Source organism: Eulemur rufifrons, chromosome 30, assembly GCF_041146395.1.
Source record: "Eulemur rufifrons isolate Redbay chromosome 30, OSU_ERuf_1, whole genome shotgun sequence".
Classification (NCBI taxonomy): Eukaryota; Metazoa; Chordata; class Mammalia; order Primates; family Lemuridae; genus Eulemur; species Eulemur rufifrons.
The window spans coordinates 143,703,357-143,727,033 of NC_091012.1; the positions used below are offsets into that span (position 1 = coordinate 143,703,357).

A 23,677-nucleotide genomic window follows, 5' to 3' on the forward strand; every position below is an offset into this window, starting at 1 on the left:
TGGTATCATTTCACTATAATAAAGCCACAGCCACGAATTTAAAGGCTTTGCTGAGTTCTGTGAGTCCTTCTACTGAATGATTGAATCCAAGGGTGGTCGCGGGGACTGCTCACACAATGTCTAGTCACCCTCATGCAGGCCGCCGTGTCTGGCCAAGTAGGAGAAGCTTCATACTAATTGGCATCCGGACAAGTGACTGCATGATGTTTCCTGGGATGCCTCAGTTTCCATCTTTCCTTCAGCTGCTTTTGACTTGGACACTCCAGATCTACTCAGAATTTCACCAGTGTGTGGACCAGAGGGGGAAAATTAAGGGAATTTCCACACAGCCTCTGGGGACTTGCCGAGTTCCTGCTGGGAGCTCAGCCTGGGCAGTGCCTGGAGGATGGGGCAGAAGACATAGAAGCCAGGGTCAACCACAATGCCCACCAACATGCTGGGCTGCTGGAGTTTGGACTTTCTGCAACTTTAACAAAATGTGCAATGCGTTCTCTTTTCTACTTGATTTGGGACTTGGCTTTTTTAGTGGTGCAGTAAGCCTTTGGTCTTTGATGTAGACCACATTCTGCAAATTTAATGTGGAAGTAGCTGGACATACCGTGGCTTTCCAGGAACTCAGAGTGAAGAAAAGCTTCCCCATAGTTTCAGCTCTCCTCCCCACACTTACTCCACACAGCTGGCTGTGGCAGGCTGAATGTCCCCAGGCACATGGTAGACCATCTGCGTTGCTGGCATTGCAGGATGAGAGGGAAATAAGCACCCATCACGCACTCTGAGGAGCTCATCACTGGCTGAGCATGACAGCAGCAACTCAGTGGCTTTCTTCCTCTCTTCAGTGTGCCAACGCCTCATTTCCAGACTATCAGCTCTGCTTGTAGCCTCCTCTTCCACCTGTCGGGTAAGGTGGGCAGGGATAGACGTAGGAGAAAGACCTGGACCTCCTAAATGGTCTCCTTCCATAGTCAAGAGAAATAAGACAGTCTTACAAGCTGACTTGACAAACAAGTCATTCATCTTTGATGATGGTGGTGGTGGTGATGATGGTGGTGGTGATGATGATGAGGGTGATGGTGGTGATAATGATGGTGATGGTGTTGGTGATGATGGTGGTGATGATGATGAGGGTGGTGATGGTGATAATCATGGTGATGGTGGTGATGATGGTGATGTTGATGATGGTGATGTTGATGATGGTGATGTTGATGGTGGCAATGATGATGATGGTGGTGATGATGATGGTGATGGTGGTGATGGTGGTGATGATGATGGTGGTGAGGGTGGTGGTGAGGGTGGTGGTGGGTGGTGATAGTGATGATGATGATGGTGATGGTAACAGTGATGATGATGGTGGTGGTGGTGATGGTGATCATTGTGATGTTGATGGTGATGTTGATGATGATGGTGATGATGGTTATGATGGTGGTGATGATGATGGTGGTGGTGATGATAGTGATGATGATGGTGGCAATGTTGATGATGGTGGTGATGATGATGGTGGTGGTGGTGGAGATAGTGATGATGATGATGATGCTGGTGATGGTGATGATGCTACATTATTAAACATATGAACAAAACTCTTACTTATTGACTCCCATGACCCTGCTCTGGGCCAACTTTTAGGACGACAAAGTTGGTCCAAAATCTGCATTAGCCAGAGTTCTCCAGAAAAGCAGAACTAATGTGGGGTGTGTGTGTGCGTGTGTGTGTGTGTGTCCCACCATCATCAAACATAAAACACCTTTATCAGCCCACAAGGAAACCTCACGCACATTAAGCAGTCGCTCCCTCTTCCCCCGTCCCTAGGCCCTGGCGACTTCTAATCCATTTTCTGTCTCTCTGGACTTGCCTATTCTGCACATGTCGTATAAATGGAATCATGCAATATATGGCCTTTTGTGTCTAGCTTTTTGCACTTAGAATAAAGTTTTGGGAGTTATCCGTGTTGCATTGTATCTCAGCACGTCAAAGACGCACACCTGCACATACCTGCGTAAGCCCCACACATGCATAAGTCACACTCACACGTTCACCTGCACCTCCACATATACCTACATCCATGCACCTGTATGTGCACACACACACTCATACAAACACAGAAGACACTGAGACTTATATAGGAGGATTTATGTGGGATCCAGAGGAAGAAGTTAAAATACAGACATCTACGTTTAGGTTGGTACAAAAGTAATTGCGGTTTTGAACCGTGAATTTTAAATCATTATAACTAGGCTCAAACACGTCTTTATTAATCAAATGAGGGACCATGACAATCAACACATTTCTGCCAATGAGAAAAAACTGTTTATTCCTGTAGCATACAAATCCATGCTTCAGGATTCGATAAGCTCTCGGAAAGCATTTTCTGCACCCTGCTGGTTGTGGAAGTGTTTTCCCTGCAGAAAGTTGTCGAGATGATTGAAGAAGCGGTAGTGGGTTGGCGAGAGGTCAGGTGAATATGGCGGATGACGCCAAACTTCGTAGCCCAATTCGTTCAACTTTTGAAGCATTGGTTGTGCGAAGTGCAGTCAGGCATGTTGTGGTGGAAAAGAATTCGGCGGTTTCTGATGACCTTCTGCTGCAGGCGTTGCAGTTTCCCGTGCATCTCATCGATTTGCTGGGCAGATTTCTCAGATGTAATGTTTTTGCCAGGATTCAGAAAGCTGTAGCAGATCAGACTGGCAGCAGACCCCCAAATAGTGACCATGTCCTTTCTTGGGTGCAAGTTTGGCTTTGGGACGTGCTGTGGAGCTTCTTCTCGGTCCAACCACTGAGCTGGTCACAGCTGGTTGTCATATAAAATGCACATTTCATTGCACATCACAATCTGATGGAGAAATGGCTTGCTGTTGCTGTGTACAATAAGAGAAGACGACACTTCAAAAGGATGATTTTTTTGGTTTTTGGTCAGCTCATGAGGCAGCAACTTATTGAACTTTTTCACCTTTCCAGTTTGCTTCAAATGAACCACCGTAGAATGAATGGTCCACGTCGAGTTCTTTGGTAACTTCTCACGTAGTTGTAAGAGGATCAGCTTCGAAGTGGCTCTCAATTGGTCCTTGTCAACTTCCGGTGGCCAACCACTGTGCTCCTCGTCTTCAAGGCTCTGGTCTCCTTTGCAAAACTTCTTCAACCACCACTGCACGGTACGTTCGTCGGCAGTTTTGGGGTCAAATGAGTTGTTGATGTTGCCAGTTGTCTCCTCTGCTTCAGGACCCATTTTGAATCCAAATAACAAAATCGCTCGAATTTGCTTTTTGTCTAACATCATTTCTATAGTCTAAAATAAATACAAAATAAACAGCAAGTAATAAGTCATTAGCAAAAAAAAATGATAAATGTGCATTAAAATGATGTATAACATAACCACATTTACTTAAGAATGTATTCCAATATCAAATGGCAAATTTCAACAATGCTAAAACTGCGATTCCTTTTGCACCAACTTAATACAGACACACACACATAAAATGTTAAAATGTCTGTACTTTCTTAGAATGAAAAAGTTATTTGAAAAGTCTGCTAAAGTCTAGGATGGTGAGTTTGTGGACATGCACGGTTGGATGGGCTATGAATCTGCACAAACTTTCCAGAGGTGAATTTGGCAACGTCCATCACAATTTTAATTTATCACAAGGTACACCCGCCTGTGTCCACGAGGTTCTATGTTGTGGGAGGCTCACTGCCACCTTGCTTGTAATAGTAACAGGACTGGCAACAATTTGCAAGTGCAGCTGTGAAGGAATGGTTAGCAATTTAATTCTAGTTCCTATCATACACGTGAAGCAACTGTCAAGAAGAAATGAGTTACATCTATATGAGCATGCAGAGATATCTCTAAATATATTTTTAAGAGAAACGCAGGAAGCCAGGAACAAGACAGAGTGAAGCACATGATACTATTTGTACACAAAGAAACAACAGACCTATGCATGCATTTGCAAGTCTCCAAACACATTATGCATACACCTATGCATGCATTTTATTTTGTGCAATAAACCCATGCATGCATTTGCAAGTCCACACACATTTTATGCATGGACTTATGTATGCATTTTATTTTGTGCAATAGACCTAGGCATGCATTTTACTTTGTGCAACAAACCTGTGCATGCATTTGCAAGTCCACAAACATTTTATGCATAGACCTAGGCATGAATTTTATTTTATGCAATAGACCTACGAATGCATTTGCAAGCCCACCAAAATCCAGTCACAGATGAAGACATGATCATCCATCATTAGGAACAGATGAGAGTTGATGAACCATGACGGAGAAATCACGGGGAAAAGTGTCAAAGCCAGGTGGTGAATTCATCCAAGTGGAAAATGGTAAACACCCTCTTGCGTCAACTGTTATCCATTAGAATATAAATGAACGGGGGAAATGTTGGTGGAGGGGTGGGCCCTGCACCCTCCTGACTCAGGGGAGTGAGGTCCAGGGGTCCCTTGGGGGGTGCAGGGGTCTGCAGGACACCAGCTGTCTGGAGTGCTGTGGGCATGACTTGCTTCTGGAAGCACGAGGGGTCCACAAGCCCCGTGGCCCTGTGAATGGCTGTGCACCCAGGGATTGCAGACCTACCCTCCCCCTCCTTGTGTGGCGAATTGTCCCAAAGCCTAGCAGGCCAGGCGGGTGCTTCCCAGAAAAGCTGAGGAACCGGCTCAGGATCGATGCCCTGCTGTGCGCATTCTTGTGCCGCTTGCAACCAAAACTCCTAAAGTGATGATGGTCTTTGCAGGGTTGTTCCTTAGCCACAAGATTTCCAGGACTGCTGGGGGGGGGGGGGGCAGGCAGATCAGCAAATAAAAACCCCAAATTGCATATATTTGTAAGTAAAGATAAGACACGCTAGTTCATTTGAAATTGAAATAACAGTGAATCCTTTTTTTTTTTTTTTTTGGTTTAATGAGCTGCCTCCCTTTGCACGTTTGAGAAACACATTATCATGTTGAGTGTTGATGTGAAATTCGCATGCAACGGGGTGCCCTGGGTATGTCTGGACGGACTCCAGGAGGAGCCAGGGGATGCCGAGAGCCCCGGCATGTGCTGGGAGTGCAGGGAACAACATCGAAAGCAGGAACGGCAGAGGAAAGGACAAGGGGAGCAACGTCCCCCCTAAAGTGTGTCCACGCAGGCCACTAGCAAGAAGGGGAGTCTCTGGTTAGCTGCTGTGTCTCAAAACTCAACAAGCTCACCCAGATGGCCTCCCGCCAGCGGTAGGACAGCTTAGCGACCTGCTCACCCTGTTGGCGAGCCCAGGCTGGGAGTCCAGTGAGGAGACTGCACAAGGGCAGCTCGGCGGTGGGGAGGTGGGTGGGTAGTGCCTGAGTGCTAAGGTGGTGAGTGGTTACCTAGTGACTGCTGGTGGTAGGTAGGCAGTGACTGAGTGGTATGTGGTGGGTGGTTAGTGACTGATTGGTAGGTGGGGGTGGGCAGGTAGCCACAGAGTGGCAGGTGGTGTGTGGTTAGGGACTGCCTGGTAGGTGGTGGGTGGTTAGTTACTGAGTGCTAAGGTGGTGGGTGGTTAGTGAGTGCTAGGTGGTGGGTAGTGACAGTGGAAGTGGTGGGTGGGTAGTTCGCAGCTAAGTGGCAGGTGGTGGGTGGTTAGTTGGTGACCAAGTAGTAGGTTGGTTGAGTGGGTGGGAATGTCACGAGGTGGCTACTGGTGGTCAGTTAGTGACAGAGTGGCTGGTGCTGGGTGTTTAGTGAGTGACGGGGCGGCACAGGCTGGTGGGTAGTTACTGAGCGGGTGGGGACGTCCCTGGGTGGTTAGTGACCGAGTGGCCGGCTGGTGGCACTCACTCTGGCAGGATGGCTGTGGGGTGATCCGTGTGTCGGGAAGGGGAGTCCTGTCCTGTCAGGAGGTGGCAGGTGCTGTCCAGGGTAGGGACAAGGTCTCAGAGCCAGACCTTCGTCACTGCCTTGCTCCCGATGTCCGTCCCTGTCCCCTGTCCACTCTGCCCCGCCCCCCTCCCTGCTGTGCACCCACAGGGACCGTCCTCCCGTCTGGGGCTCTCTGTCTGTGCCCGCCCCTGCTGCCGCCCCACGAGCTCGGTTCCCCCGGCCTCGGCACTTTCGGTTCTATCTCCGCGTCTGAGCTCACGGGGCCCCCTGGTTCCCCTCCTGCGCTGCCTCCCGGGAGCCCCCAGCCCCGGGCCGCGAGCTGGGCCAGTAATGGCCCATTTTCCACGTCTTGGGGTCATCGTCCTGTGTTGCTTTTTGAATTCTGATGGCTTCAAGTCATTGTTCTGAGTTGCACGGGGTTGAAAGATGTCATCTCCCCAAAAACTCGCGTTCACCTGGAACTTCAGAACGTGACCTCCTGTGGAAATGGGGTCTTTGCAGATGTGCTGAGTTAAGGTGAGGTCATTGTGGATCAGGGAGGTCCCTAAACCCAACAACAGGTGTCCTCTTAAGAGACAGCAGAGGAGACACAGACGCAGAGGAGAAGCCACGTGGAGACGGAGGCAGAGACCGGAGTGACGCGGCCACGAGCCCAGGGACACCTGGAGCCCCCAGGAGCTGGAAGAGGCAGGAAGGAGCCTCCCCTGGAGCCTGCGGAGGGAGCCCGGCCCCGAGACACCTGCGTCTCACACTCCTGGACTCCGGGACAGGGAGGGGACACAGTCTGGTCCTTTGAAGCCACGTGGAGACAGAGGCAGATCCCACTCACTGAGCATTAATTCATTCACGGGTCTCGCTGCCTTTACAGACACAACGGCGCCAGGACTCGGCACCCCCGGCCCTCAGCCCAGAATGTGCCCCCGGTGACGTGTTGCCAGGATTGAGCTCAGACAGTAAACCTGGTCCCTGTAGGCTGCCTCCGTGGGTGTCTGTCCTGCTCTGTGAACAACGTGGGCAGGGTGATCCCTCTTGCTTGATTTAAAACACAGTTCCAGCTACAGGGTGTCAACGCTTGGTTGGAATCAGTCCTCTGGGCGGTGTCTCTGCGGCTCTTGGCACAAATTGTAGGTTTCCCTTAACGACAGGGTCGTGGGCTGTGTGGAGGGTTTTTGTTTCCTCTGGGCCTGAACTTCCCTCTGAGCTGCCTTTTCTCAGGCACAGAGACGGCGTCAGGAGAGGGGGGTGATAAGGTCAGATGCTTCGTGACAAAGTGAGAAGGCCACCTCCAGATGCCTGTCACCCTTGAGTCATCAAAAGTGTCTGCAGCTAGTTCTAAAATAAAAGTGCATTCATGCCCAGAGTTTGAGTGCAGTCCTCTCGGAAAGCAGAGATTCCAAAGAACAGAAGTCAGCTCTCCAAAGTGCAGAAGTTTGGTATCTATTTACTTATTTAGTTATTTTTGAGAGAGAGTCTTGCTCTGTCACCCTGCGTAGAGTGCAGTGGTGTCATCACAGCTCACTGCAGCCTCCAAGTCCTGGGCTCAAGCATCCTCCTGCCTCAGCCTCCCGAATAGCTGGGACCACAGGTGTGCAGCACCACACCTGGCCAATTTTTCTATTTTTAATAAAGATGGGGTCTCGCTGTTGCTCAAGCTGGTCTCCAACTCCTGACCTCAAGCGATCCTCCCGCTTCGGCCTCCCAGAGTGCTGGGATTACAGGCGTGAGCCACCGTGCCCGGCCACGTGTTGTTTATATAGACAAGGTTTAGGGAAGCGTAACAGAATTTCAGCATCTTTCAGTGTCGGGTTAGAGCATAGTTACAACGATCTGATTGGCTGGGGTGGTCTTTTTCTTCCGGGCAGAGCATATTTAACCTTTCTCAGTGAAGCTGTAACTGCCGTGGGGTGCTGGCGGCAGCTGGGCTGAGCTGGACGCAGAACAGTACAGGAGGATGCAGTTAAGCCATAACGAAGGCCAGCGATGGGAGGGAGGAGGTCTGGTCTCTGGTCTGCGGGAGTCATTTCTAGAACAAGAGCATGAGGAAGAGAGTCAAGCTACAATCTGAGAAGCGAAACTCACAACTCCATGCTCATGACGGACATCCCAGTTACATCTGTCTGGAGGCTCACAGTGTTTGGGGCGTTCCAGCACCTTTTACGTTTTATTATTGTCCCACGCCTGATTCTCGCCTGTTTTCCCACCTTGAGGGGAAGCTCATTTCGGGACGTGTGTGCCCTCAGCCTTGAGTTGGATGAAACCCCAAGGGAAGGGGACAGGGTCCTGCGTGGAGAGTCACAGACGGCACCCACGCGTGGTGATGCTCTCGGGAAGTCCTGACTCCTCTGGGAAGGAGAGAGGTCTACGGGGTCAGCAGGACTAGCTCTGCCTCCGGAGCAGCTAACTGGGTGTTTCGGTGAGCAGGGACCCCGGGGGCAGAGGCTCGGGCTGCCCTCTCGCGGAGGAGCCCCCCGAGCTTCCGTGTGTGGGCGGGGGTCTCTGGCAGCTACACGTCTAGGAAGGTGCATTAGGAGGGACGGCAGCTGCCGGGGTCTCGGATCTTTGGAAAAGCGGAAGGGACGTGAGACTGCGACACAGATGGCAGCTGGGGCCGCGGTTGCGTCTCAGCAAATAGCACAGCCCTTCCTGGGAAGGAGCGGCCACCGCCCCGCTCGCGCATGTGGTCAACGCCCGGCGTGGTCAGAGCTGCTCCAAGGGCGCCCGCGTCCCGCTCCTCATGGCTCATGTGTCTCCACGCCTGCGTGTCTGTTCAGGAGTGCACCTGTGGGTACTTGTGGGAGGGGGCACATCTGTTTGCGGCCATGTCTAGACCCATGCATCTATTTATAGCTCCAGCTGTGGCTATTTATAGACTCTGTGCAGTACCTAAATATATAGCTATTTATGCATATTATATATAGCTACTTATGCATAATATGGAAATATGTAGCTGTTTATACATATGGTATATAGCTATTTATATATAACATGTGAGGTACATACGTATAGCTATTTATATATGTAATGTATAAATATATAGCCATTTATATATTATGTATTATATAATATATGACTATATAGCTGTTTATATATTATATGTAATATATATTATATATGATGTATAATATATGAATATACAACTATTTGTATATATAAGAAATGTATAATATATGTGATACATAAATGTATAGCTATTTATATATTATATACAGCTATTTATATATTACATGTAATATATTAACATATATTTATTTATATATTGCATGTAATATCCTGATATATAGCTACTTCTATATAATAAATGCATGATATATGTTACATGTAATACATATTATGTGTAATATGTAAATATATAGCTATTATATATTATACATAGCTCTTTATATATATGTAATATATAAATATATAGCCATTTATATATTATATGTATGTATAAATATATAGCTATTTATATATTATATGATATATGACTATATAGCTATTAATATATGTTGTATCATATATGAATATAAAACTATTTGCATATATACTAAATGTATAATATATATGTAATGTATAAATATGGAGCTATTTATATATTATATAGTTACTTATACATTACATGTACCATATTAATATATACTTATTTACATATTGTGTATAATATACTAATATATAGCTATTTATATATAATAAATACATGATATATATCATATGTTATACATGTTATGTGTAATATATAAATATATAGGTTTATATTATATATACCTATTTATATGTTATATGTATTATATAAATACGTAGCTATTTATACATCATAGGTATATAAATATATAGCTATTTATATATTGTATGTATATATAATTATATAGCTATTTATATATTATATATAATATATGAATATAAAACTATTTGTATATATAATAAATGTATAACATATGTAATGTATAAATATGTAGCTATTTATATATTATATATAACTATTCATATATTATATGTAATATATTAATATATACTTACTTATGTATGGTATGTAACATATTAATATATAGCTATTTATATATAATAAAGACATGATCTATGTTATATGTAATACACATTATGTGTAATATATAAATATATAGCTATTATATATTATCCATAGCTATTTATATATTATATGTACTATAACTATAAATATACATATCTATCTATATTTTTATATATAAATATCAATAGATAAGTGGAGATTATATATATATATTTTCTTTTTTTCCTTGGAGAGGCCCCTCCTGAATGTGCCTTTTGGCATATTTGCATTTCTCTTGGGTTAAAAGTAAAGGGGAGATTTTAAAACTCTCTCCCTGCACCCCGATCTCAGGTTCTGCAGCTGGGGTGTGTGCAGGAGACAGGCCACGGACAGACCAACAACAGAAAACCAAACTCGGGTTTCTCAGCATGGATACCACGCATGTACACACAGAACACGGTTTCTCAGCATGTATATCACACATGTACACACAGAACATGGGTTTCTCAGCACAGATACCACACATGTACACACAGAACACGGGTTTCTCAGCATGTATACCATGCATGTACACACAGAACATGGGTTTCTCAGCATGGATGCCATGCATGTACACACAGAACATGGGTTTCTCAGCACGTATATCACACATGTACACACAGAACATGGGTTTCTCAGCATGGATGCCATGCATGTACACACAGAACACGGGTTTCTCAGCACGTATATCACACATGTACACACAGAACATGGTTTCTCAGCACGTATTTCACACATGTACACATAGAACACAGTTTCTCAGCATGTATACCATGCATGTACACACAGAACACGGTTTCTCAGCATGTATACCATGCATGTACACACAGAACACGGGTTTCTCAGCACAGGTGGCACGCATGTACACACAGAACATGGGTTTCTCAGTATAGATGCCATGCATGTACACACAGAACACGGCTTTCTCAGCATGTATACCATGCATGTACATACAGAACACGGGTTTCTCAGCACAGATGCCACGCATGTACACACAGGCGCACCCAGTGACGAGTGACCCCCAGGGGTGGTTACCACGTGGGCTTAAATCCCATTTCAGGCAGAAGCGAAAGAGAGGGCTTTGGGGTTTCTGGGGGTGGGAGGCAGGTTGCGGAGGCAGCCGGTGCAGGTTGGCGTAGGGGGCCGTGGTGCCTTATGAAGGCTCCTGCGTGTGCACGCACGTCGGCTCGGTGCCTTCCCCTCTGCAGTGAAAAAGCAACGCAGAGCTTCTGCGTCTTGAATGCCACCTCTCCACACCCAGGCTCGCTTCCGCAGATGTGCCCATGTGGGGACAGCTTCTGGGTTTTGCACTCACCTTCCTTCCCTGCACAGGGGTTTGCCGAGTGTCACCCGTGTGCACGTGTGAGCCGCACTCCCTGCCCGCAGCCTCAAACATGATGACTTTCCGAATATTTTCATCACCTCAAAAGAAGCCTTGTGCCCCAGTATTCCCATCCCCCCAGCTCGAAGCAATCACTAACCCACTTTCTGTCTCTACAGATTCACCTGTTCTAGATGTTCCATATAAATGGAATCCTACAATACGTGGCCTTTGGTGTCCGGCGCCTTTCACTTTGCGTGCTGGCTTCAAGATACACCTGTGTCATCGCAGGTGCCAGAGGTGTCTCCCTTTTCACGGCCGCGTAATATTCCCTCGCATGGGTGGACTGCGGTTTGTGTATCCATCCGTCCATCCGTCGATAGATGCTTGTGTTTCCCCCTCTCGGCTATTGTGAACAATGCTGCCGGAAACGTTTGTGCACACCTGTTTTCAACCTCAATTTTGTACACGTACCTGGGAGTAGAACTGCAGGGTCACGTGGTAACTTGTGTCCCGCCTTTCGGGGATGGTGCACACTGCTCTCCATGACGTCTGCACCATTGCACACCCCCGCCAACCCTGTACGAAGTTTCCAGGTCCTCCGCCTGCCCACGAGGACCTGCTGGTGTCTGACTTTTCCATCCTAACCCTCCTAGAGGGTGTGAACTGTTTGTACAACCAGTTCTCAGGTCCAGGGATCAGTCACCCCCCAGGGGACACCTCTGTGCCTTGGGTGGTGTCTCGGGTCATGCGAGCTGTCCCTAGAGGCTCCATGCCTTGTGTCTGGCTGTATCTGCCTCCGCTGCCCGTGAGCCACTTCCGGCAGCCTCCTCATTTCACGACTTCCCTCTTCTGCCTCCAGACCTCAGGACTCCTTCTGTCCCCAGCCGGCGGGAGAATCTCTTCCTGTCCTTTGCAGAGATGTTCCAGGAGCAGCCTCATTCCACGAGAGGGAAGTTTTTGCTTATAATTCCAGGCTTTGGGGGGCAGGAATCTGCCGTGACTTTACCTCTGATCAGCCCTCAGGGGTATCACAGTTCTTCTTCCTTGTTCTTTATTTTTTATGTATTTTTTTATAGAGATAGTGTCTTGCTATGCTGTCCAGGCTGGCCTCAAACTCCCGGTCTCAAGCCATCCTCCCTCTTTAGCCTCCCAAAGTGCTGGGATCAGAGGCGTCAGCCACCTCCATGCCTGGCCTCCTGTTTGGCTTTACCTAAAGTCCCCTCCTTCCCCCGTCCAGCTGTCTATCAGGCACATAGGATGTGCACAACCCCCACAGTGTGGACAGGTTCATGCTCTACCGCAAGCAGGACACAGTCGGGGCCGGGAGCCGCCAGGTGTGGATCTCCGAACACTTGGAGACAGGTGAGACGCTCCGCGCCTGGGCAGACACACTTTAACGTCTTCCTGTCCAATCTGCATGCTGTCCTTTAATGTTTTGTTTGTGCCTAACTGCCATGACTAGAACCGCCACGTGGCTGAAATCTAAGTGACCAGAGTGGACATCCTTGTCCTGTTCCTGCTCTTAGAGGGAGAGTTTTTGGCTTTTCTCCCTTGAGTACGGTGTTAGCTGTGGGTGTTCCCTCGAGATCCTTTAGCTGACGGCGGTCCCCAAGCTTTTTGGTACTGGGGACCGTTTTTGTGGGAGACCATTTTTCCATGGATTGGGGAAGGGGAGATGGTTTCAGGATGATTGAAGCATGTTACATTTATTGTGCACTTTATTTCTATTATATTATTACACTGTGATATGTAAAGAAATTATTATATGACTCAGCATAGGTTGGGGACCCCTGAGCAGGGTGAGGAAGCTCTCTTCTGTTCTGCCTTGCTGCCTGTCCTTGCAGTGAGCCGTGCTGGGTTTGCGCCGGCTGTTCCCCGTCCCGCACGGCCCTGCCTTGGCATCCTGGGGGCTTCGCTGGGGGAGTCTGTGGAGCGAGGCCAGCGCTGGCAATGCTGGGTCCTCTCCAACCCCATCCCTGCTCTGCAACTTTTTGCACCTTGGAAACATTTAAAACGGCAATTAAAAAAGCACGAGACATGCATCTTCCTGATTTTTCTTTTCTCCCCCTGGAGGAAAAAAAAGTCACCTCTTCTTGAGTGTCGTGTTTGAAAGGGAAACAGGAGACACATCACTTCCCTCTCCGGGAGGGAAGCGGGAAAGGTATTAACGGGTAGTAAAGAAAGGATATTATTGCTAAGTGTCCCTGCTTCTCACCAGGGACGCTGCCTAAATGCCAGTCATCACAAACCTGGGCAGATGTGAATACGCTTTCAGGCGGGTTGAATTCTTTGCAAAAAAGGATGATTTCTTCTGCTCATTGGGTGCTGTGTCTCATACGTGAGGCAGCGACATCCCCAATAATAATAATAATGTTAATAAAAATAGGAAGAGGCCGGGTGCGGGGGCTCACGCCTGTAATCCCAACACTCTGGGAGGCCGAGGCAGGAGGATCTTTTGAGGCCAGGAGTTTGAGACCAGCCTGAGAGAGAGTGAGAGCGAGACCCCGTCTCTACTAAAAATAGGAAAAATTAGCCAGGTGTGGTGCTGTGTGCCTGTAGTCCCAGCTACTCGGGAGGCTGAGGCAGGAGGATGGCTTGAGCCCAGGAGTTCAAGGCCAACCTGGGCAACATAGTGAGACCCCATCTCTACAAAAAGTTAAAAAATTAGCTGGGTGTGGTGGTGCACACCTGTAGTCCCAGCTACTGGGGAGGCTGAGGCAGGAGGATCGCTTGAGCCCAGGAGTTCGAGGCTGCAGTGATCTATGATGATGCCACTGCGCTCCAGCCTGGGTGACAGAGCGAGACTCTGTCTCAAAAAATAAATAAGTAAAAAATAAAAATAAAAACAGGAAGGAAATAGGCTTCCACGTGATGGTGGCTTTTACCAAAATAGCCCCCCGTACAGTTCTTCTGACCTGACCCACAAATAATAATGTGTCACATATTTCAGAATAACTAAGAATAAATTTCAAATGTCTCACCAAAAAGGGTAGGCAGGTGAGCTCCGCGATGATGGACGTGTCACTGAGTGGGATTCCCTGGTGCCACGTGGGGTACAGATCTCAAAGCATCACTTTGTACCCCATGAATGTACCCAGCCATAACGTGTCCATTAAAAACAGTCTCCGGGGAAGTGACGACTCTTTCACTGTCCCCGTGAGGGTCCGCGGGAGGGAATGAGTGACAAAGCCGTGAACGTCCGTGTTCCGCCCTGTGGGAAGCAGAGGCTCCTACCGTGGGTCACCTGGGCTGTCTCCGCCCAGCCCCGCGCTGAGTCCAGCCGGCAGCCCCGACCTTCCCGGGCGAGAGCGTCTCTGCTGCTGAGTCGAGCTCCAGGCACAGCCGGGGACGCTGGCGGGACAGAGCAGAGAGGACGAGGGGTCTCCCTGCGTCCTTCCCCGTTTGAATCCCCTCTGGGGGGCTCAAACCTCCTCCAGGCTCTTTCACACCCGCCTTCGTAGGAGACCCCCGAGGCCCCTCCGCGGAACACCCCGGTTAGTCTGTGTGGCTCTCAGCCAAGGGTTATCGATGGGGGGATGTTGTGAGCCCCAGGGAACCCTCCGGAAGGTCTGGGGACATCTCGGGCTGTCACAGCGGGTGGTGGGTGCACGGCTGGCATCTGTCGGGTGGAGCCCAGAGAGGCTGCTCTACACCCCACAGCGCACAGCACGCCCCAGGGCAGAGTCACCGGCCCCAAATGGACAGTTGGGGACGACACCACTTTGTCCTCTCCTTGGTCACACTTGCCTCTGTACACAGACCGTGCCTGAGCCCCGAGAAGAGAGGAGGGGACGGGCCCATGTCTCTCTCCCAGCGAGGGGCCGAGGTGGGCGCGGCTCGGCACCTCTGTCGGCAAGCTTCCTTCGGGGATGGACACCCAGCCAGTTTTAACACCTCCCTTCCCAGAAATAGCGCCACACACACGCTGTGACACGTTTCCAAATCATCTCTGATAACATTTCTCAACTTCCTGACGGGGCCTGGGCACTTCTCGCGGGGAGGCCCCTGTCCTTTCTAAGTGACAGTTGTGAGGTGTCACTCAGCCCGGGGACTGGCGCCTTTGCCTTCCCGGGGTTGAATTTCTGTTCGCTCCTCAGCCGAAGGTCCCAGCCACGCGCAGGCAGGGACGTCCCTCCAGCCTCAGAAAAGTGACAACGTTGAACTCGTTGCCCAATCGACTTCGAGTCCCGCAGAGGAAGCTGCGTCCGCTTTTGTTTTCCGGTGTTGCCTCCGAGGACTCTTAATAACCGGGTGGTTCTTCCGAACGCCGGAAGTGCTGGTGACGGGGGTCCCACGGCCACGCGGGGGAAAGAGACGTGTTTCTGCCCCCAGCTCGGCGTCACGGCCGAGGGACCTAGAAGGAAAGGCAGATGGGCAGGAGGAAAGCACAGGGCTTTATTTAAGGCAGCTTTTCCATGACGGGCAAAGCCCTCAGCATTGCCTACCCCCCTCCAAAAAACCCCCTCAAATCCAAAAAACAGGGAAACTGTATTTTTATGCGTCATTTGACAAAGACGTGGACAGTCATGCAGAAGTGCAATTGGACTCCAGGCGTCTGAGCTCACGGGAAGGCCGTGGGGGGACCCGGCCAGACCTGCGTGTGCAGATTCTCCATGTCCTGTGTCCCCAGAGATGAGGACGCTCCTTCCCTGTGGGTGCAGGGGGGCACCTCTCGTGGGAGGGTCTCATGTCAGCTTCAGGGGAGGGTCCCAGCATCCTTCCTGGGTCTTACCGCTGCTTCAGGGGAGAAGGGCTCCGGCTTCTGCTGTTTGGTCACATGCAGTTAAGTGAAGGGTTTTGAGATGAGACCACCCTGGATCAGGGAGGGCCCTGAAACCAGTGACCAGTGTCCTCCTAAGAGACAGCAGAGGAGACACAGACACAGAGGAGAAGCCACGTGGAGACGCAGGCAGAGGCTGGAGTGACGCGGCCACAAGCCCAGGGACGCTTGGAGCCCCCAGGAGCTGGAAGAGGCAGGAAGGAGCCTGCCCTGGAGCCTATGGAGGGAGCGCGGCCCCGAGACACCTGCGTCTCACACTCCTGAGCTCCGGGGCTGGGAGAGGACACAGTCCTGTCCTAAGGCCTCCAGTTTCTGACGTGCTGAGTTCCGTGGTGCTGGAGCTGAGGTGGCACCTAGCGCAGGTTGGGAGCAGATGAGGAGGAACAGACTTAGTGACAAAGCGAGTCCAGGAGGACGGGTTCTGTCTGCCCCGTGGACCTGGTGGATTTCCCGGCCGGAGGAGGAGGGGCATTGCCACTTTCTTCCGTCTGCTGCTTCTGAAATCCCTGCTGCAACTTCTTCCGGGGCCAGGGCCTGTCTGGGCTGGATTTGCAGAGCGAGCTACTGACCCCCAGCGTCGGAAATCTCCCTGTCTAAGTCATGTCTGGGAGGATGGCTTGGGGGGCTCAGCCGCCCAGGTCCTGCCGGTTGGTGAGAGCTCTGGGCACAGACAGAACCTTCCCTAAACTGATCACTTCTGCAAACTTAAACAAACAAAAAAAGCTGTTACCTGTGTGGTTCTGCAGCCACCAGGAAAAAACAAAAAGTAAAAATCAGAAAACGCAATATGCATGCATTGCTACACTTGGCTCAGACGCCCCAGGGGCCAGCTGATGGGGCCTCAGTGTCCTGTTTGCAGGGGACAGGGACACCTGTCTGGGGCTCTAAATTGAGGCTGAATTCTGGGTTCTCTGAGGCTGTGACAAGCAGGTGGCCTCCCCCCAGCTGGCTCTGGCTCACGTTTACAGCCCATGAACCCCTCCAATGGCCGGTTCCTCCCCTGGGCTTGAGCCAAGCAGTGTCCCCACCAGAGAAGGGCCACTCGGCCCCGGTTACACAGGCACCTTTCTGCCACCTCCAGAAGTTTCCTGTCCCAGGGGCAGCTCTGGCTGGATGAGGTCTGAGGTCCAGCACCCGTGGGGGGGGAGGGGGCGTCCACGTCCCAAACCCCTTCCACAGCTCACAGCGCCCACGATGTGGGAGGGGCCAACCTGGGGGCCACACTGAGGCTTGTGGGCCAGGCTGGCTCAGGCGCTTGGCTGCCTGTGGGGACCCCAGTGCTGGGACACCCCGACCCTGAGAAGGAGGAGGCCTCCCTGGCCCTCTGTGAGGCCACAGCCTCAGGGCGGAGCCTGCGTGGGCTGTGCTTTGTGCTTGCAGAGTGAGCTGCTGACCCCTGGCGTCCACAGCTTCCCCGTCCAAGGCATGTCCCCAACCCCGGGATTGGTGGGCTCAGGGGCCCATGGCTGCAGGTTGGGGAGCTCTGGGCATGGACAGCACCTCCCCAGGCTGCCCAGAGATGCCCTGAGGCGGCAGAAGGGCCTTTCTGCATCTCAGGACAGGTAGAGCTGGAGAAGGGAGATGCACCAGGGTCCTCTGGTGGCCGGGCGGGCGCAGAGACATTGCTGCTCTGGGCAGCACCTGGCATTGGGGCCACTGTGTCTCCCCGAAAATATACATTGAATTCCAAACTCTGATCCCTGGGAATGGGACCTCCTTTGGAAATAGGGTTGTTGCAGATGGAATTGGTTAAAATGAGGTCATTACTGTGCGCCCTTAATCCCATATTGCTGGTGTCTTTGTAAGAAGGAAATTTGAGCCAGGCGGAGGAGAGTCCTCCTGGCTCGGGCTTTGGAATTCCAGAGGGGGAGGGGCAGCACTCCTTTAACCCTTTCCTCTCCTGACCCGTAGGAAACTCCCGGGTTTCTCTGCACCCCGAAACCGAAAGGATGAATCCCTCAGACCCCACCGCAGCCTCGCGCATTCTGACTTTGTCTCCGAACTCTCTTCACAGCCTCAGGGCCCCCTCCCGCCCCCCAAGTTGGAACGGTTTCTCCAGTTTGGGGGGAGGGCAGCAAAAACGTGGCTTTTAAAATTCACATATTTCTCTCTCCTCCTTAACTCTTCACGGGAGAGGCTGAGAAGGGGGATTTTGTTTGCTGCTCAAATCCTAAAAGCTCTTATCCTAGAAACTACACGGCAGCGTGTTCTCCCAGGAAGGAGGGGTGACGGTGAGAACAGGGGGTGGGGTTCATACTTAGGGTGGTCTCGGCCCCGAGAGGTAGTAAAATTTGGGGAAAAAAAAGACAAATTCCGGAAGCTTGAGATGGGTGACTGGCAGAGCTGTACGGGTTTATGGGGAGAAATTTGGGACATCTCCAGGGCACCCCAAAAGTTTTGGGGGTTCAGGTTGTCAGGAGGATTCTTTCCCAAGGGTCTCTCATTCGGCTCGCTCAGAAAACCTGGTCGACAGGCATTGTGGGAAGCCCTGAGGGGTGGCAGAGTGACCAGAGGAGCTGCTGGTCTTTGTCTACCACCTAATTTACCAAAATAGCTGGAATTAAAGCAAAGCGGAGTCTGGCCCAGTTGCTTCTCTCGGGAAACTCGACTCCCACCTGCTGGTCATTTCTCTGTCTGCAGCTGCCGGGCAGAGATCAGGCTCTGGCTTCTCACTTGGGGGTTTCCTTGGCTCCCGTCACAAATGGCCACAAACTCGGGGACTTAAAACTTAACAGCAATGTGTCCCCCCGAGTCCCGGAGCCCAGGAGTGTGAGACGCAGGTGTCTCGGGGCCGCGCTCCCTCCGCAGGCTCCAGGGGAGGCTCCTTCCTGCCTCTTCCAGCTCCTGGGGGCTCCAGGCGTCCCTGGGCTTGTGGCCGCGTCACTCCAGCCTCTGCCTCCGTCTCCACGTGGCTTCTCCTCTGCGTCTGTGTCTCCTCTGCTGTCTCTTAGAAGGACACTTGTCATTGGGTTTAGGGCCCTCCCTAATCCAGGATGATCTCATGCAGAGATGCTTAATTGCAACTGCAAAGACCCTATTTCCAAAGGAGGTCCCATTCCCAGGGATCAGAGTTTGGAATTCAATGTATATTTTCGGGGAGACACAGTGGCCCCAACGCCGGGCGCTGCCCAGAGCAGCAATGTCTCTGCGCCTGCCCAGCCACCAGAGGACCCTGGTGCATCTCCCTTCTCCGGCTCTGCCTGTCCTGAGATGCAGAAAGGCCCTTCTGCCACCTCAAGGCATCTCTGGGCGGCCTGGGGAGGTGCTGTCCGTGCCCAGAGCTCCCCAACCTGCAGCCCTGGGCCCCTGAGCCCGCGATCCCGGGGTCGGGGACGTGCTTGGACGGGGAAGCTGTGGACGCCAGGGGTCAGCAGCTCACTCTGCAAGCACAAAGCACAGCCCACGCAGGCTCCGCCCCGAGGCTGTGGCCTCACAGAGGGCCAGGGAGGCCTCCTCCTTCTCAGGATCGGGGTGTCCAGGACTGGGGGACCCACAGGCAGCCAAGTGCCTGAGCCAGCCTGGCCCACAAGCCTAAGTGTGGCCCCCAGGTTGACCCCTCCCACGTCGCGGGCGCTGTGAGCTGTGGAAGGGGTTTGGGACGTGGAGCCCCCCCCCCCCCCCCCCGCGAGTGCTGGATCTCAGACCTCATCCAGCCAGAGCTGCCCCTGGGACAGGAAACCTCAGGAGGCGACAGAAAGGTCTCTCTGTGACCTGGGCTGAGTGGCCCTTCTCTGGCAGGGACACGGCTTGGCTCAAGCCCAGGGGAGGAACTGGCCGTCGTGGGGGTTCGTGGGCTGTAAATTTGAGCCAGAGCCAGCTGGGGGGAGGCCACCTGCTTGTCACAGCCTCAGGGTGCCCAGAATTCAGCCTCATTTAGAGCCCAGCACAGGCGTCCCTGTCCTCTCAAACAGGACACTGGAGCCCCCCATCAGCTGGCCCCTGAGGTATCTAAGCCAGGTGTAGAAATACAAGCATATTGGCCTCTTTTGTTTCCTGGTAGTTGCAGAAACAGACAGGTAACAGCTTTTTCTGTAATCAAATGCAGCCATCAGCACCTTTACATCCTGGAGTCGTCTCTGCTGTTGGTGCCTGAAAACTCCCTGCATGTCTCCAAGGCTTTGCCTGAAAAACCTCAATAAGGAGAGAGGAAGAGGATGCCTTAGAGATCTCCCGGGAGATTTATAGTTTGCTAATGACAACAGAAAAGAAGCCAAACCCTGTAAAATAATGTAAGGAGGTTTATTCTGAGCCAAATTTGAGGACCACAACCCGGAGCGACGCCCAGGAAGCCTTGAGCAAGTGGACTGGCCGTGGCTGGGTCACAGTTTGGTTTTATACATTTCAGGGAGACGGGGTCACAGGGAAAGTCATACATCAATACGTGGAAGGTGGACATGGGTTTGGCCTGAAAAGGTGGGACATCTCAAAGCAGGGGGCTTGCAGGTTACAGGTGGGTTTAAAGACTTTGAAATTGGTTAAAGACATGAAGCTTTGTCTACAGGCTTGGAATGTTTTAAATCAGGATAAGGAGCTCTGTTAATCAGAGACAAGCTACTGGCTATATATTTGTTGTGCAAACTGAGGACCTGCAGGTGTGCCTAGCACAGCCTCAGCCTGTCAGTGAGTCACAAAGGATGTCCCCAAGAAGGGAGAGGCTTGATGGGGCAGGTCTGACCTCCCTCCTCATGGCCAGCAACTCAGTTTTAGGGCATCGCCTTGGCCAGGAGGGGGTCCACTCATTCTGCTGGGGTGGGGGAGCTTAGGATTTTATTTTAGTTCTCACTAAGATTTGACAAAACATCCCGGTAAGTGAGATCGGCAGAACCGGGTCTAACGCCCAGGTGACCAAGTCCTGCTGGAGCAGCTGAGGGTCTCAAAACAGCCCATGCTGGGCTTGGGGGACACCCCCTCTTTCTTTGCTTCTCTGTCCAGCTGTTTTCTCTAGGGGGGTTTTGCGTGTGCCCTGGGGACAGGACCCCACCTGCAGAAAGGGCTCAGCCCCCAACAGCAGCTCTGAAGACCCTGCTGGTGGGGTGGGATTTCCCTAAGGCCTCTTTTATTCCTACCCCTAAAGATAATTCGCACAAGCGTGACCTCACATACTTACCTTTTGGGGTTTTTTGTTTGTTTGTTTGTTTGTTTTTTCCTGGCGTGTGGGGTGAGAACATTGAAAACTTACCCTCTTAGCAATTTTGGAGGATACGATACATTGTTATTAACGACAGTCACTGCCTTGCACAGCGGACTCTTTGAGCTTCTCCCTCCTAACTGACATTTTCTGTCCTTTCTCGAATATTTCCCCACTATCTCCCCACCCCCTGCCCCCTGGTAACCACGGTTCCACTTTCTGTTGTGCTCAATTCAATTTTTTTAGATCCCACATATAAATGAAATCACGCTGTATTTATTTTTCTATGCCTGGATTGTTTAAATGAGCACAATTATCTTCCAGGTCCATCCACAGTGTTGCAAAGGACGACATTGCTTTCTTTTTTATTTAATGACCAAATGCTATTCTTCCGTGGTGTAGATAAACCACATTTTCTTTACCCATTCATCCTTTGACGGACACTTGGGTCGATTCCGTCTCCTGGCTGCAAATGAGCCCAGCTATCGCTCTGAGAAACCGGTTTCCTTCCCTTGGACGTGTACCCGGTGGTGAAATTCACATCGCACGCGTGTACACCCACACGCCACATTGCACCCCACAAATATACACAATTGTTACCTGCCCGTTCAAAATAAAACGGAAAATATGAAGTCTGCAAGCCGATATTTCTGGGAACAGGAAAACACAACAAGTTGCCAAATTTCAAAAGCAGACAGACAGCTCGGGTGACCCAGCCTGCAGCAAAGTGATCCGAGACGCAGATCCGAGGACATCTGGTTGTGGTTCTTGTGGGAATTTGGATGCCTTCCCACGAACGCGCTTCTGGGTCTGCCGATGTCTTTTTCTCACACACACGCTGGGGTTCACGGGGCCTCCCTGTCACACCCACGTGTGTCAGCACTGTGGGCGGCGTGAATATTCCTAGAAGACACTTATCCTCGGGACGGCCAGCAACGCCCAGCCGTGAGGACAGGGCACTCGGACACAGCCCGCAGAGGTCACACTCGGCCCGCCCCTGGTGCAACTTCCCCAGCGGAACGAGGTTAGCCTGTCTCACGTTGACAAATTTTGCAAAGCACATGACGGCCTCAGGTCACCGCCGGGGCTCTCCCCAGAGGCCGAGATGCGCCGGCATCCAGGCGAACTCACCTCTCCCCTACTTTTGTCTCTTTGTAGGACGAGTGGGTTTTACCTCGTTGCAAGCCTTCCTTCTTATTTCTGGTCCTGAAAGGATCTTCCCTTCATTTTTCAGGGGAAGAAAATATACTTTAAAAAAAAAATTGATTATGGTAAAATACACATCACATCACATGAGATTGAAGATCTGAACCGCTTTAAGTGCACAGTCGGTGACATTAAGCACATTCACATAGTTGTGTAGCCGTCACCACCATCTGCCTCCGGAACTTGTGCATCTTGCAAAACTGAAGCTCCATCCTCACGAAACTCGAGGTCCCCAGCCCCCGGCACCCGCCTTTCTCCTCTCTGTGGCTGTGAATTCTGCATTGGGGACCTCGTGGAAGTGGGCTCACGCAGCGCATGTCCTTTCGTGATGGTCCTATTCACTGAGCGTGACGTCTTCACGGTTCATGCGTGTTGCAGCAGGTGCAAGAATTTCCTTTTTTATTTTGAGGTTGGATAATGTCCCACTGTGGGGTTGGACCGCACTGTGTTTCTCCACCCACCCACCCACCCACGGAGGGACACCTTCCACCTCTTACTACAGGGAGCAATGCAGATGTCTGTTCCAGACCCTTCTTCCAGTCCTTTTGGGTGTAAACCCAGATGTGGAATCGCTGGATCGGGTGGTTAAAAGCCAAAACAAAACACTCTTCATTTCTCACAGGCATGACATGCTGTAGGCATTTGGCCGAGAGCATCCTCCACGCGTCTCCCGGACAAGTAGGTCTTGTCAGCTGGTTAACCCCGACCTTGCACGAAAGGACATTTTTCTCCCAGGCAAACCACCGTTGTTAGGTTGTGGGGTCTCAGAAAACAGCACCCCAGAAATGAAGACCTCAGAAGGAAAAGGTTCCCTCTGACCTTCTCCTGCCCTCCTGTCTCTGTCCCATCCTCCCCCGAGGTAGCCATGGAAACTAGAATCCCTCTTCCCCAAGGCGGGTCACAGAAACCAGAGCCCCTTTTCCCCAAATCCAGCTGTAAACCCTAAAAATATGACTCCAACTTTCCCTCCACCTTTCTGTGTGAAACTGGCCATAAGGCGATTCTCTGACTGCCTGTTTGGCTGTAGGTTGTGAGACCCCCGTTGCAGAGAGGGTCCCGTCCCTCACCCAGGAGGAAGGAGGCTGCTCAGAGAGGCCAAGAAGGGTCTAGACAGACAGGCCTTGCTGGGTTCCCCACTCGGTCCGTCAGCATCAGATCAGGCCCTTTTGTCCCGTCGTATTTCTGCACGGCCGCCCACGCTGTGCTGAACCCTGTGCTGAGCACAAACATGGACAGTTTCCCCTGTGTCTTTGGCTCTTCACTCTGAAGGCTCCTGTGGGCACACGTTAAATACATGTGTGTGCCTTTCTCCTGTTAATTTACCACTTGTCAACGTTTTCAGCAAACCTTCCGAGGGCCGTGGGGAAGATTTC

General features: G+C 51.0%; 1 protein-coding gene across 1 annotated transcript in view; it reads left to right on the forward strand.

Annotated features, from left to right (window-relative positions):
* The first annotated feature begins 1,103 nt into the window (after positions 1–1,103).
* CRLF2 (cytokine receptor like factor 2) overlaps positions 1,104–23,677 on the forward strand; it is a 61,817-nt gene continuing 39,243 nt past the window's right edge. Inside the window, exons 1-3 of the mRNA XM_069464325.1 lie at positions 1,104–1,271; positions 12,447–12,552; positions 17,150–17,296. Coding sequence (XP_069320426.1) covers positions 1,104–1,271; positions 12,447–12,552; positions 17,150–17,296 — 421 coding nt within the window. The remainder of the gene's footprint in view (positions 1,272–12,446; positions 12,553–17,149; positions 17,297–23,677) is intronic.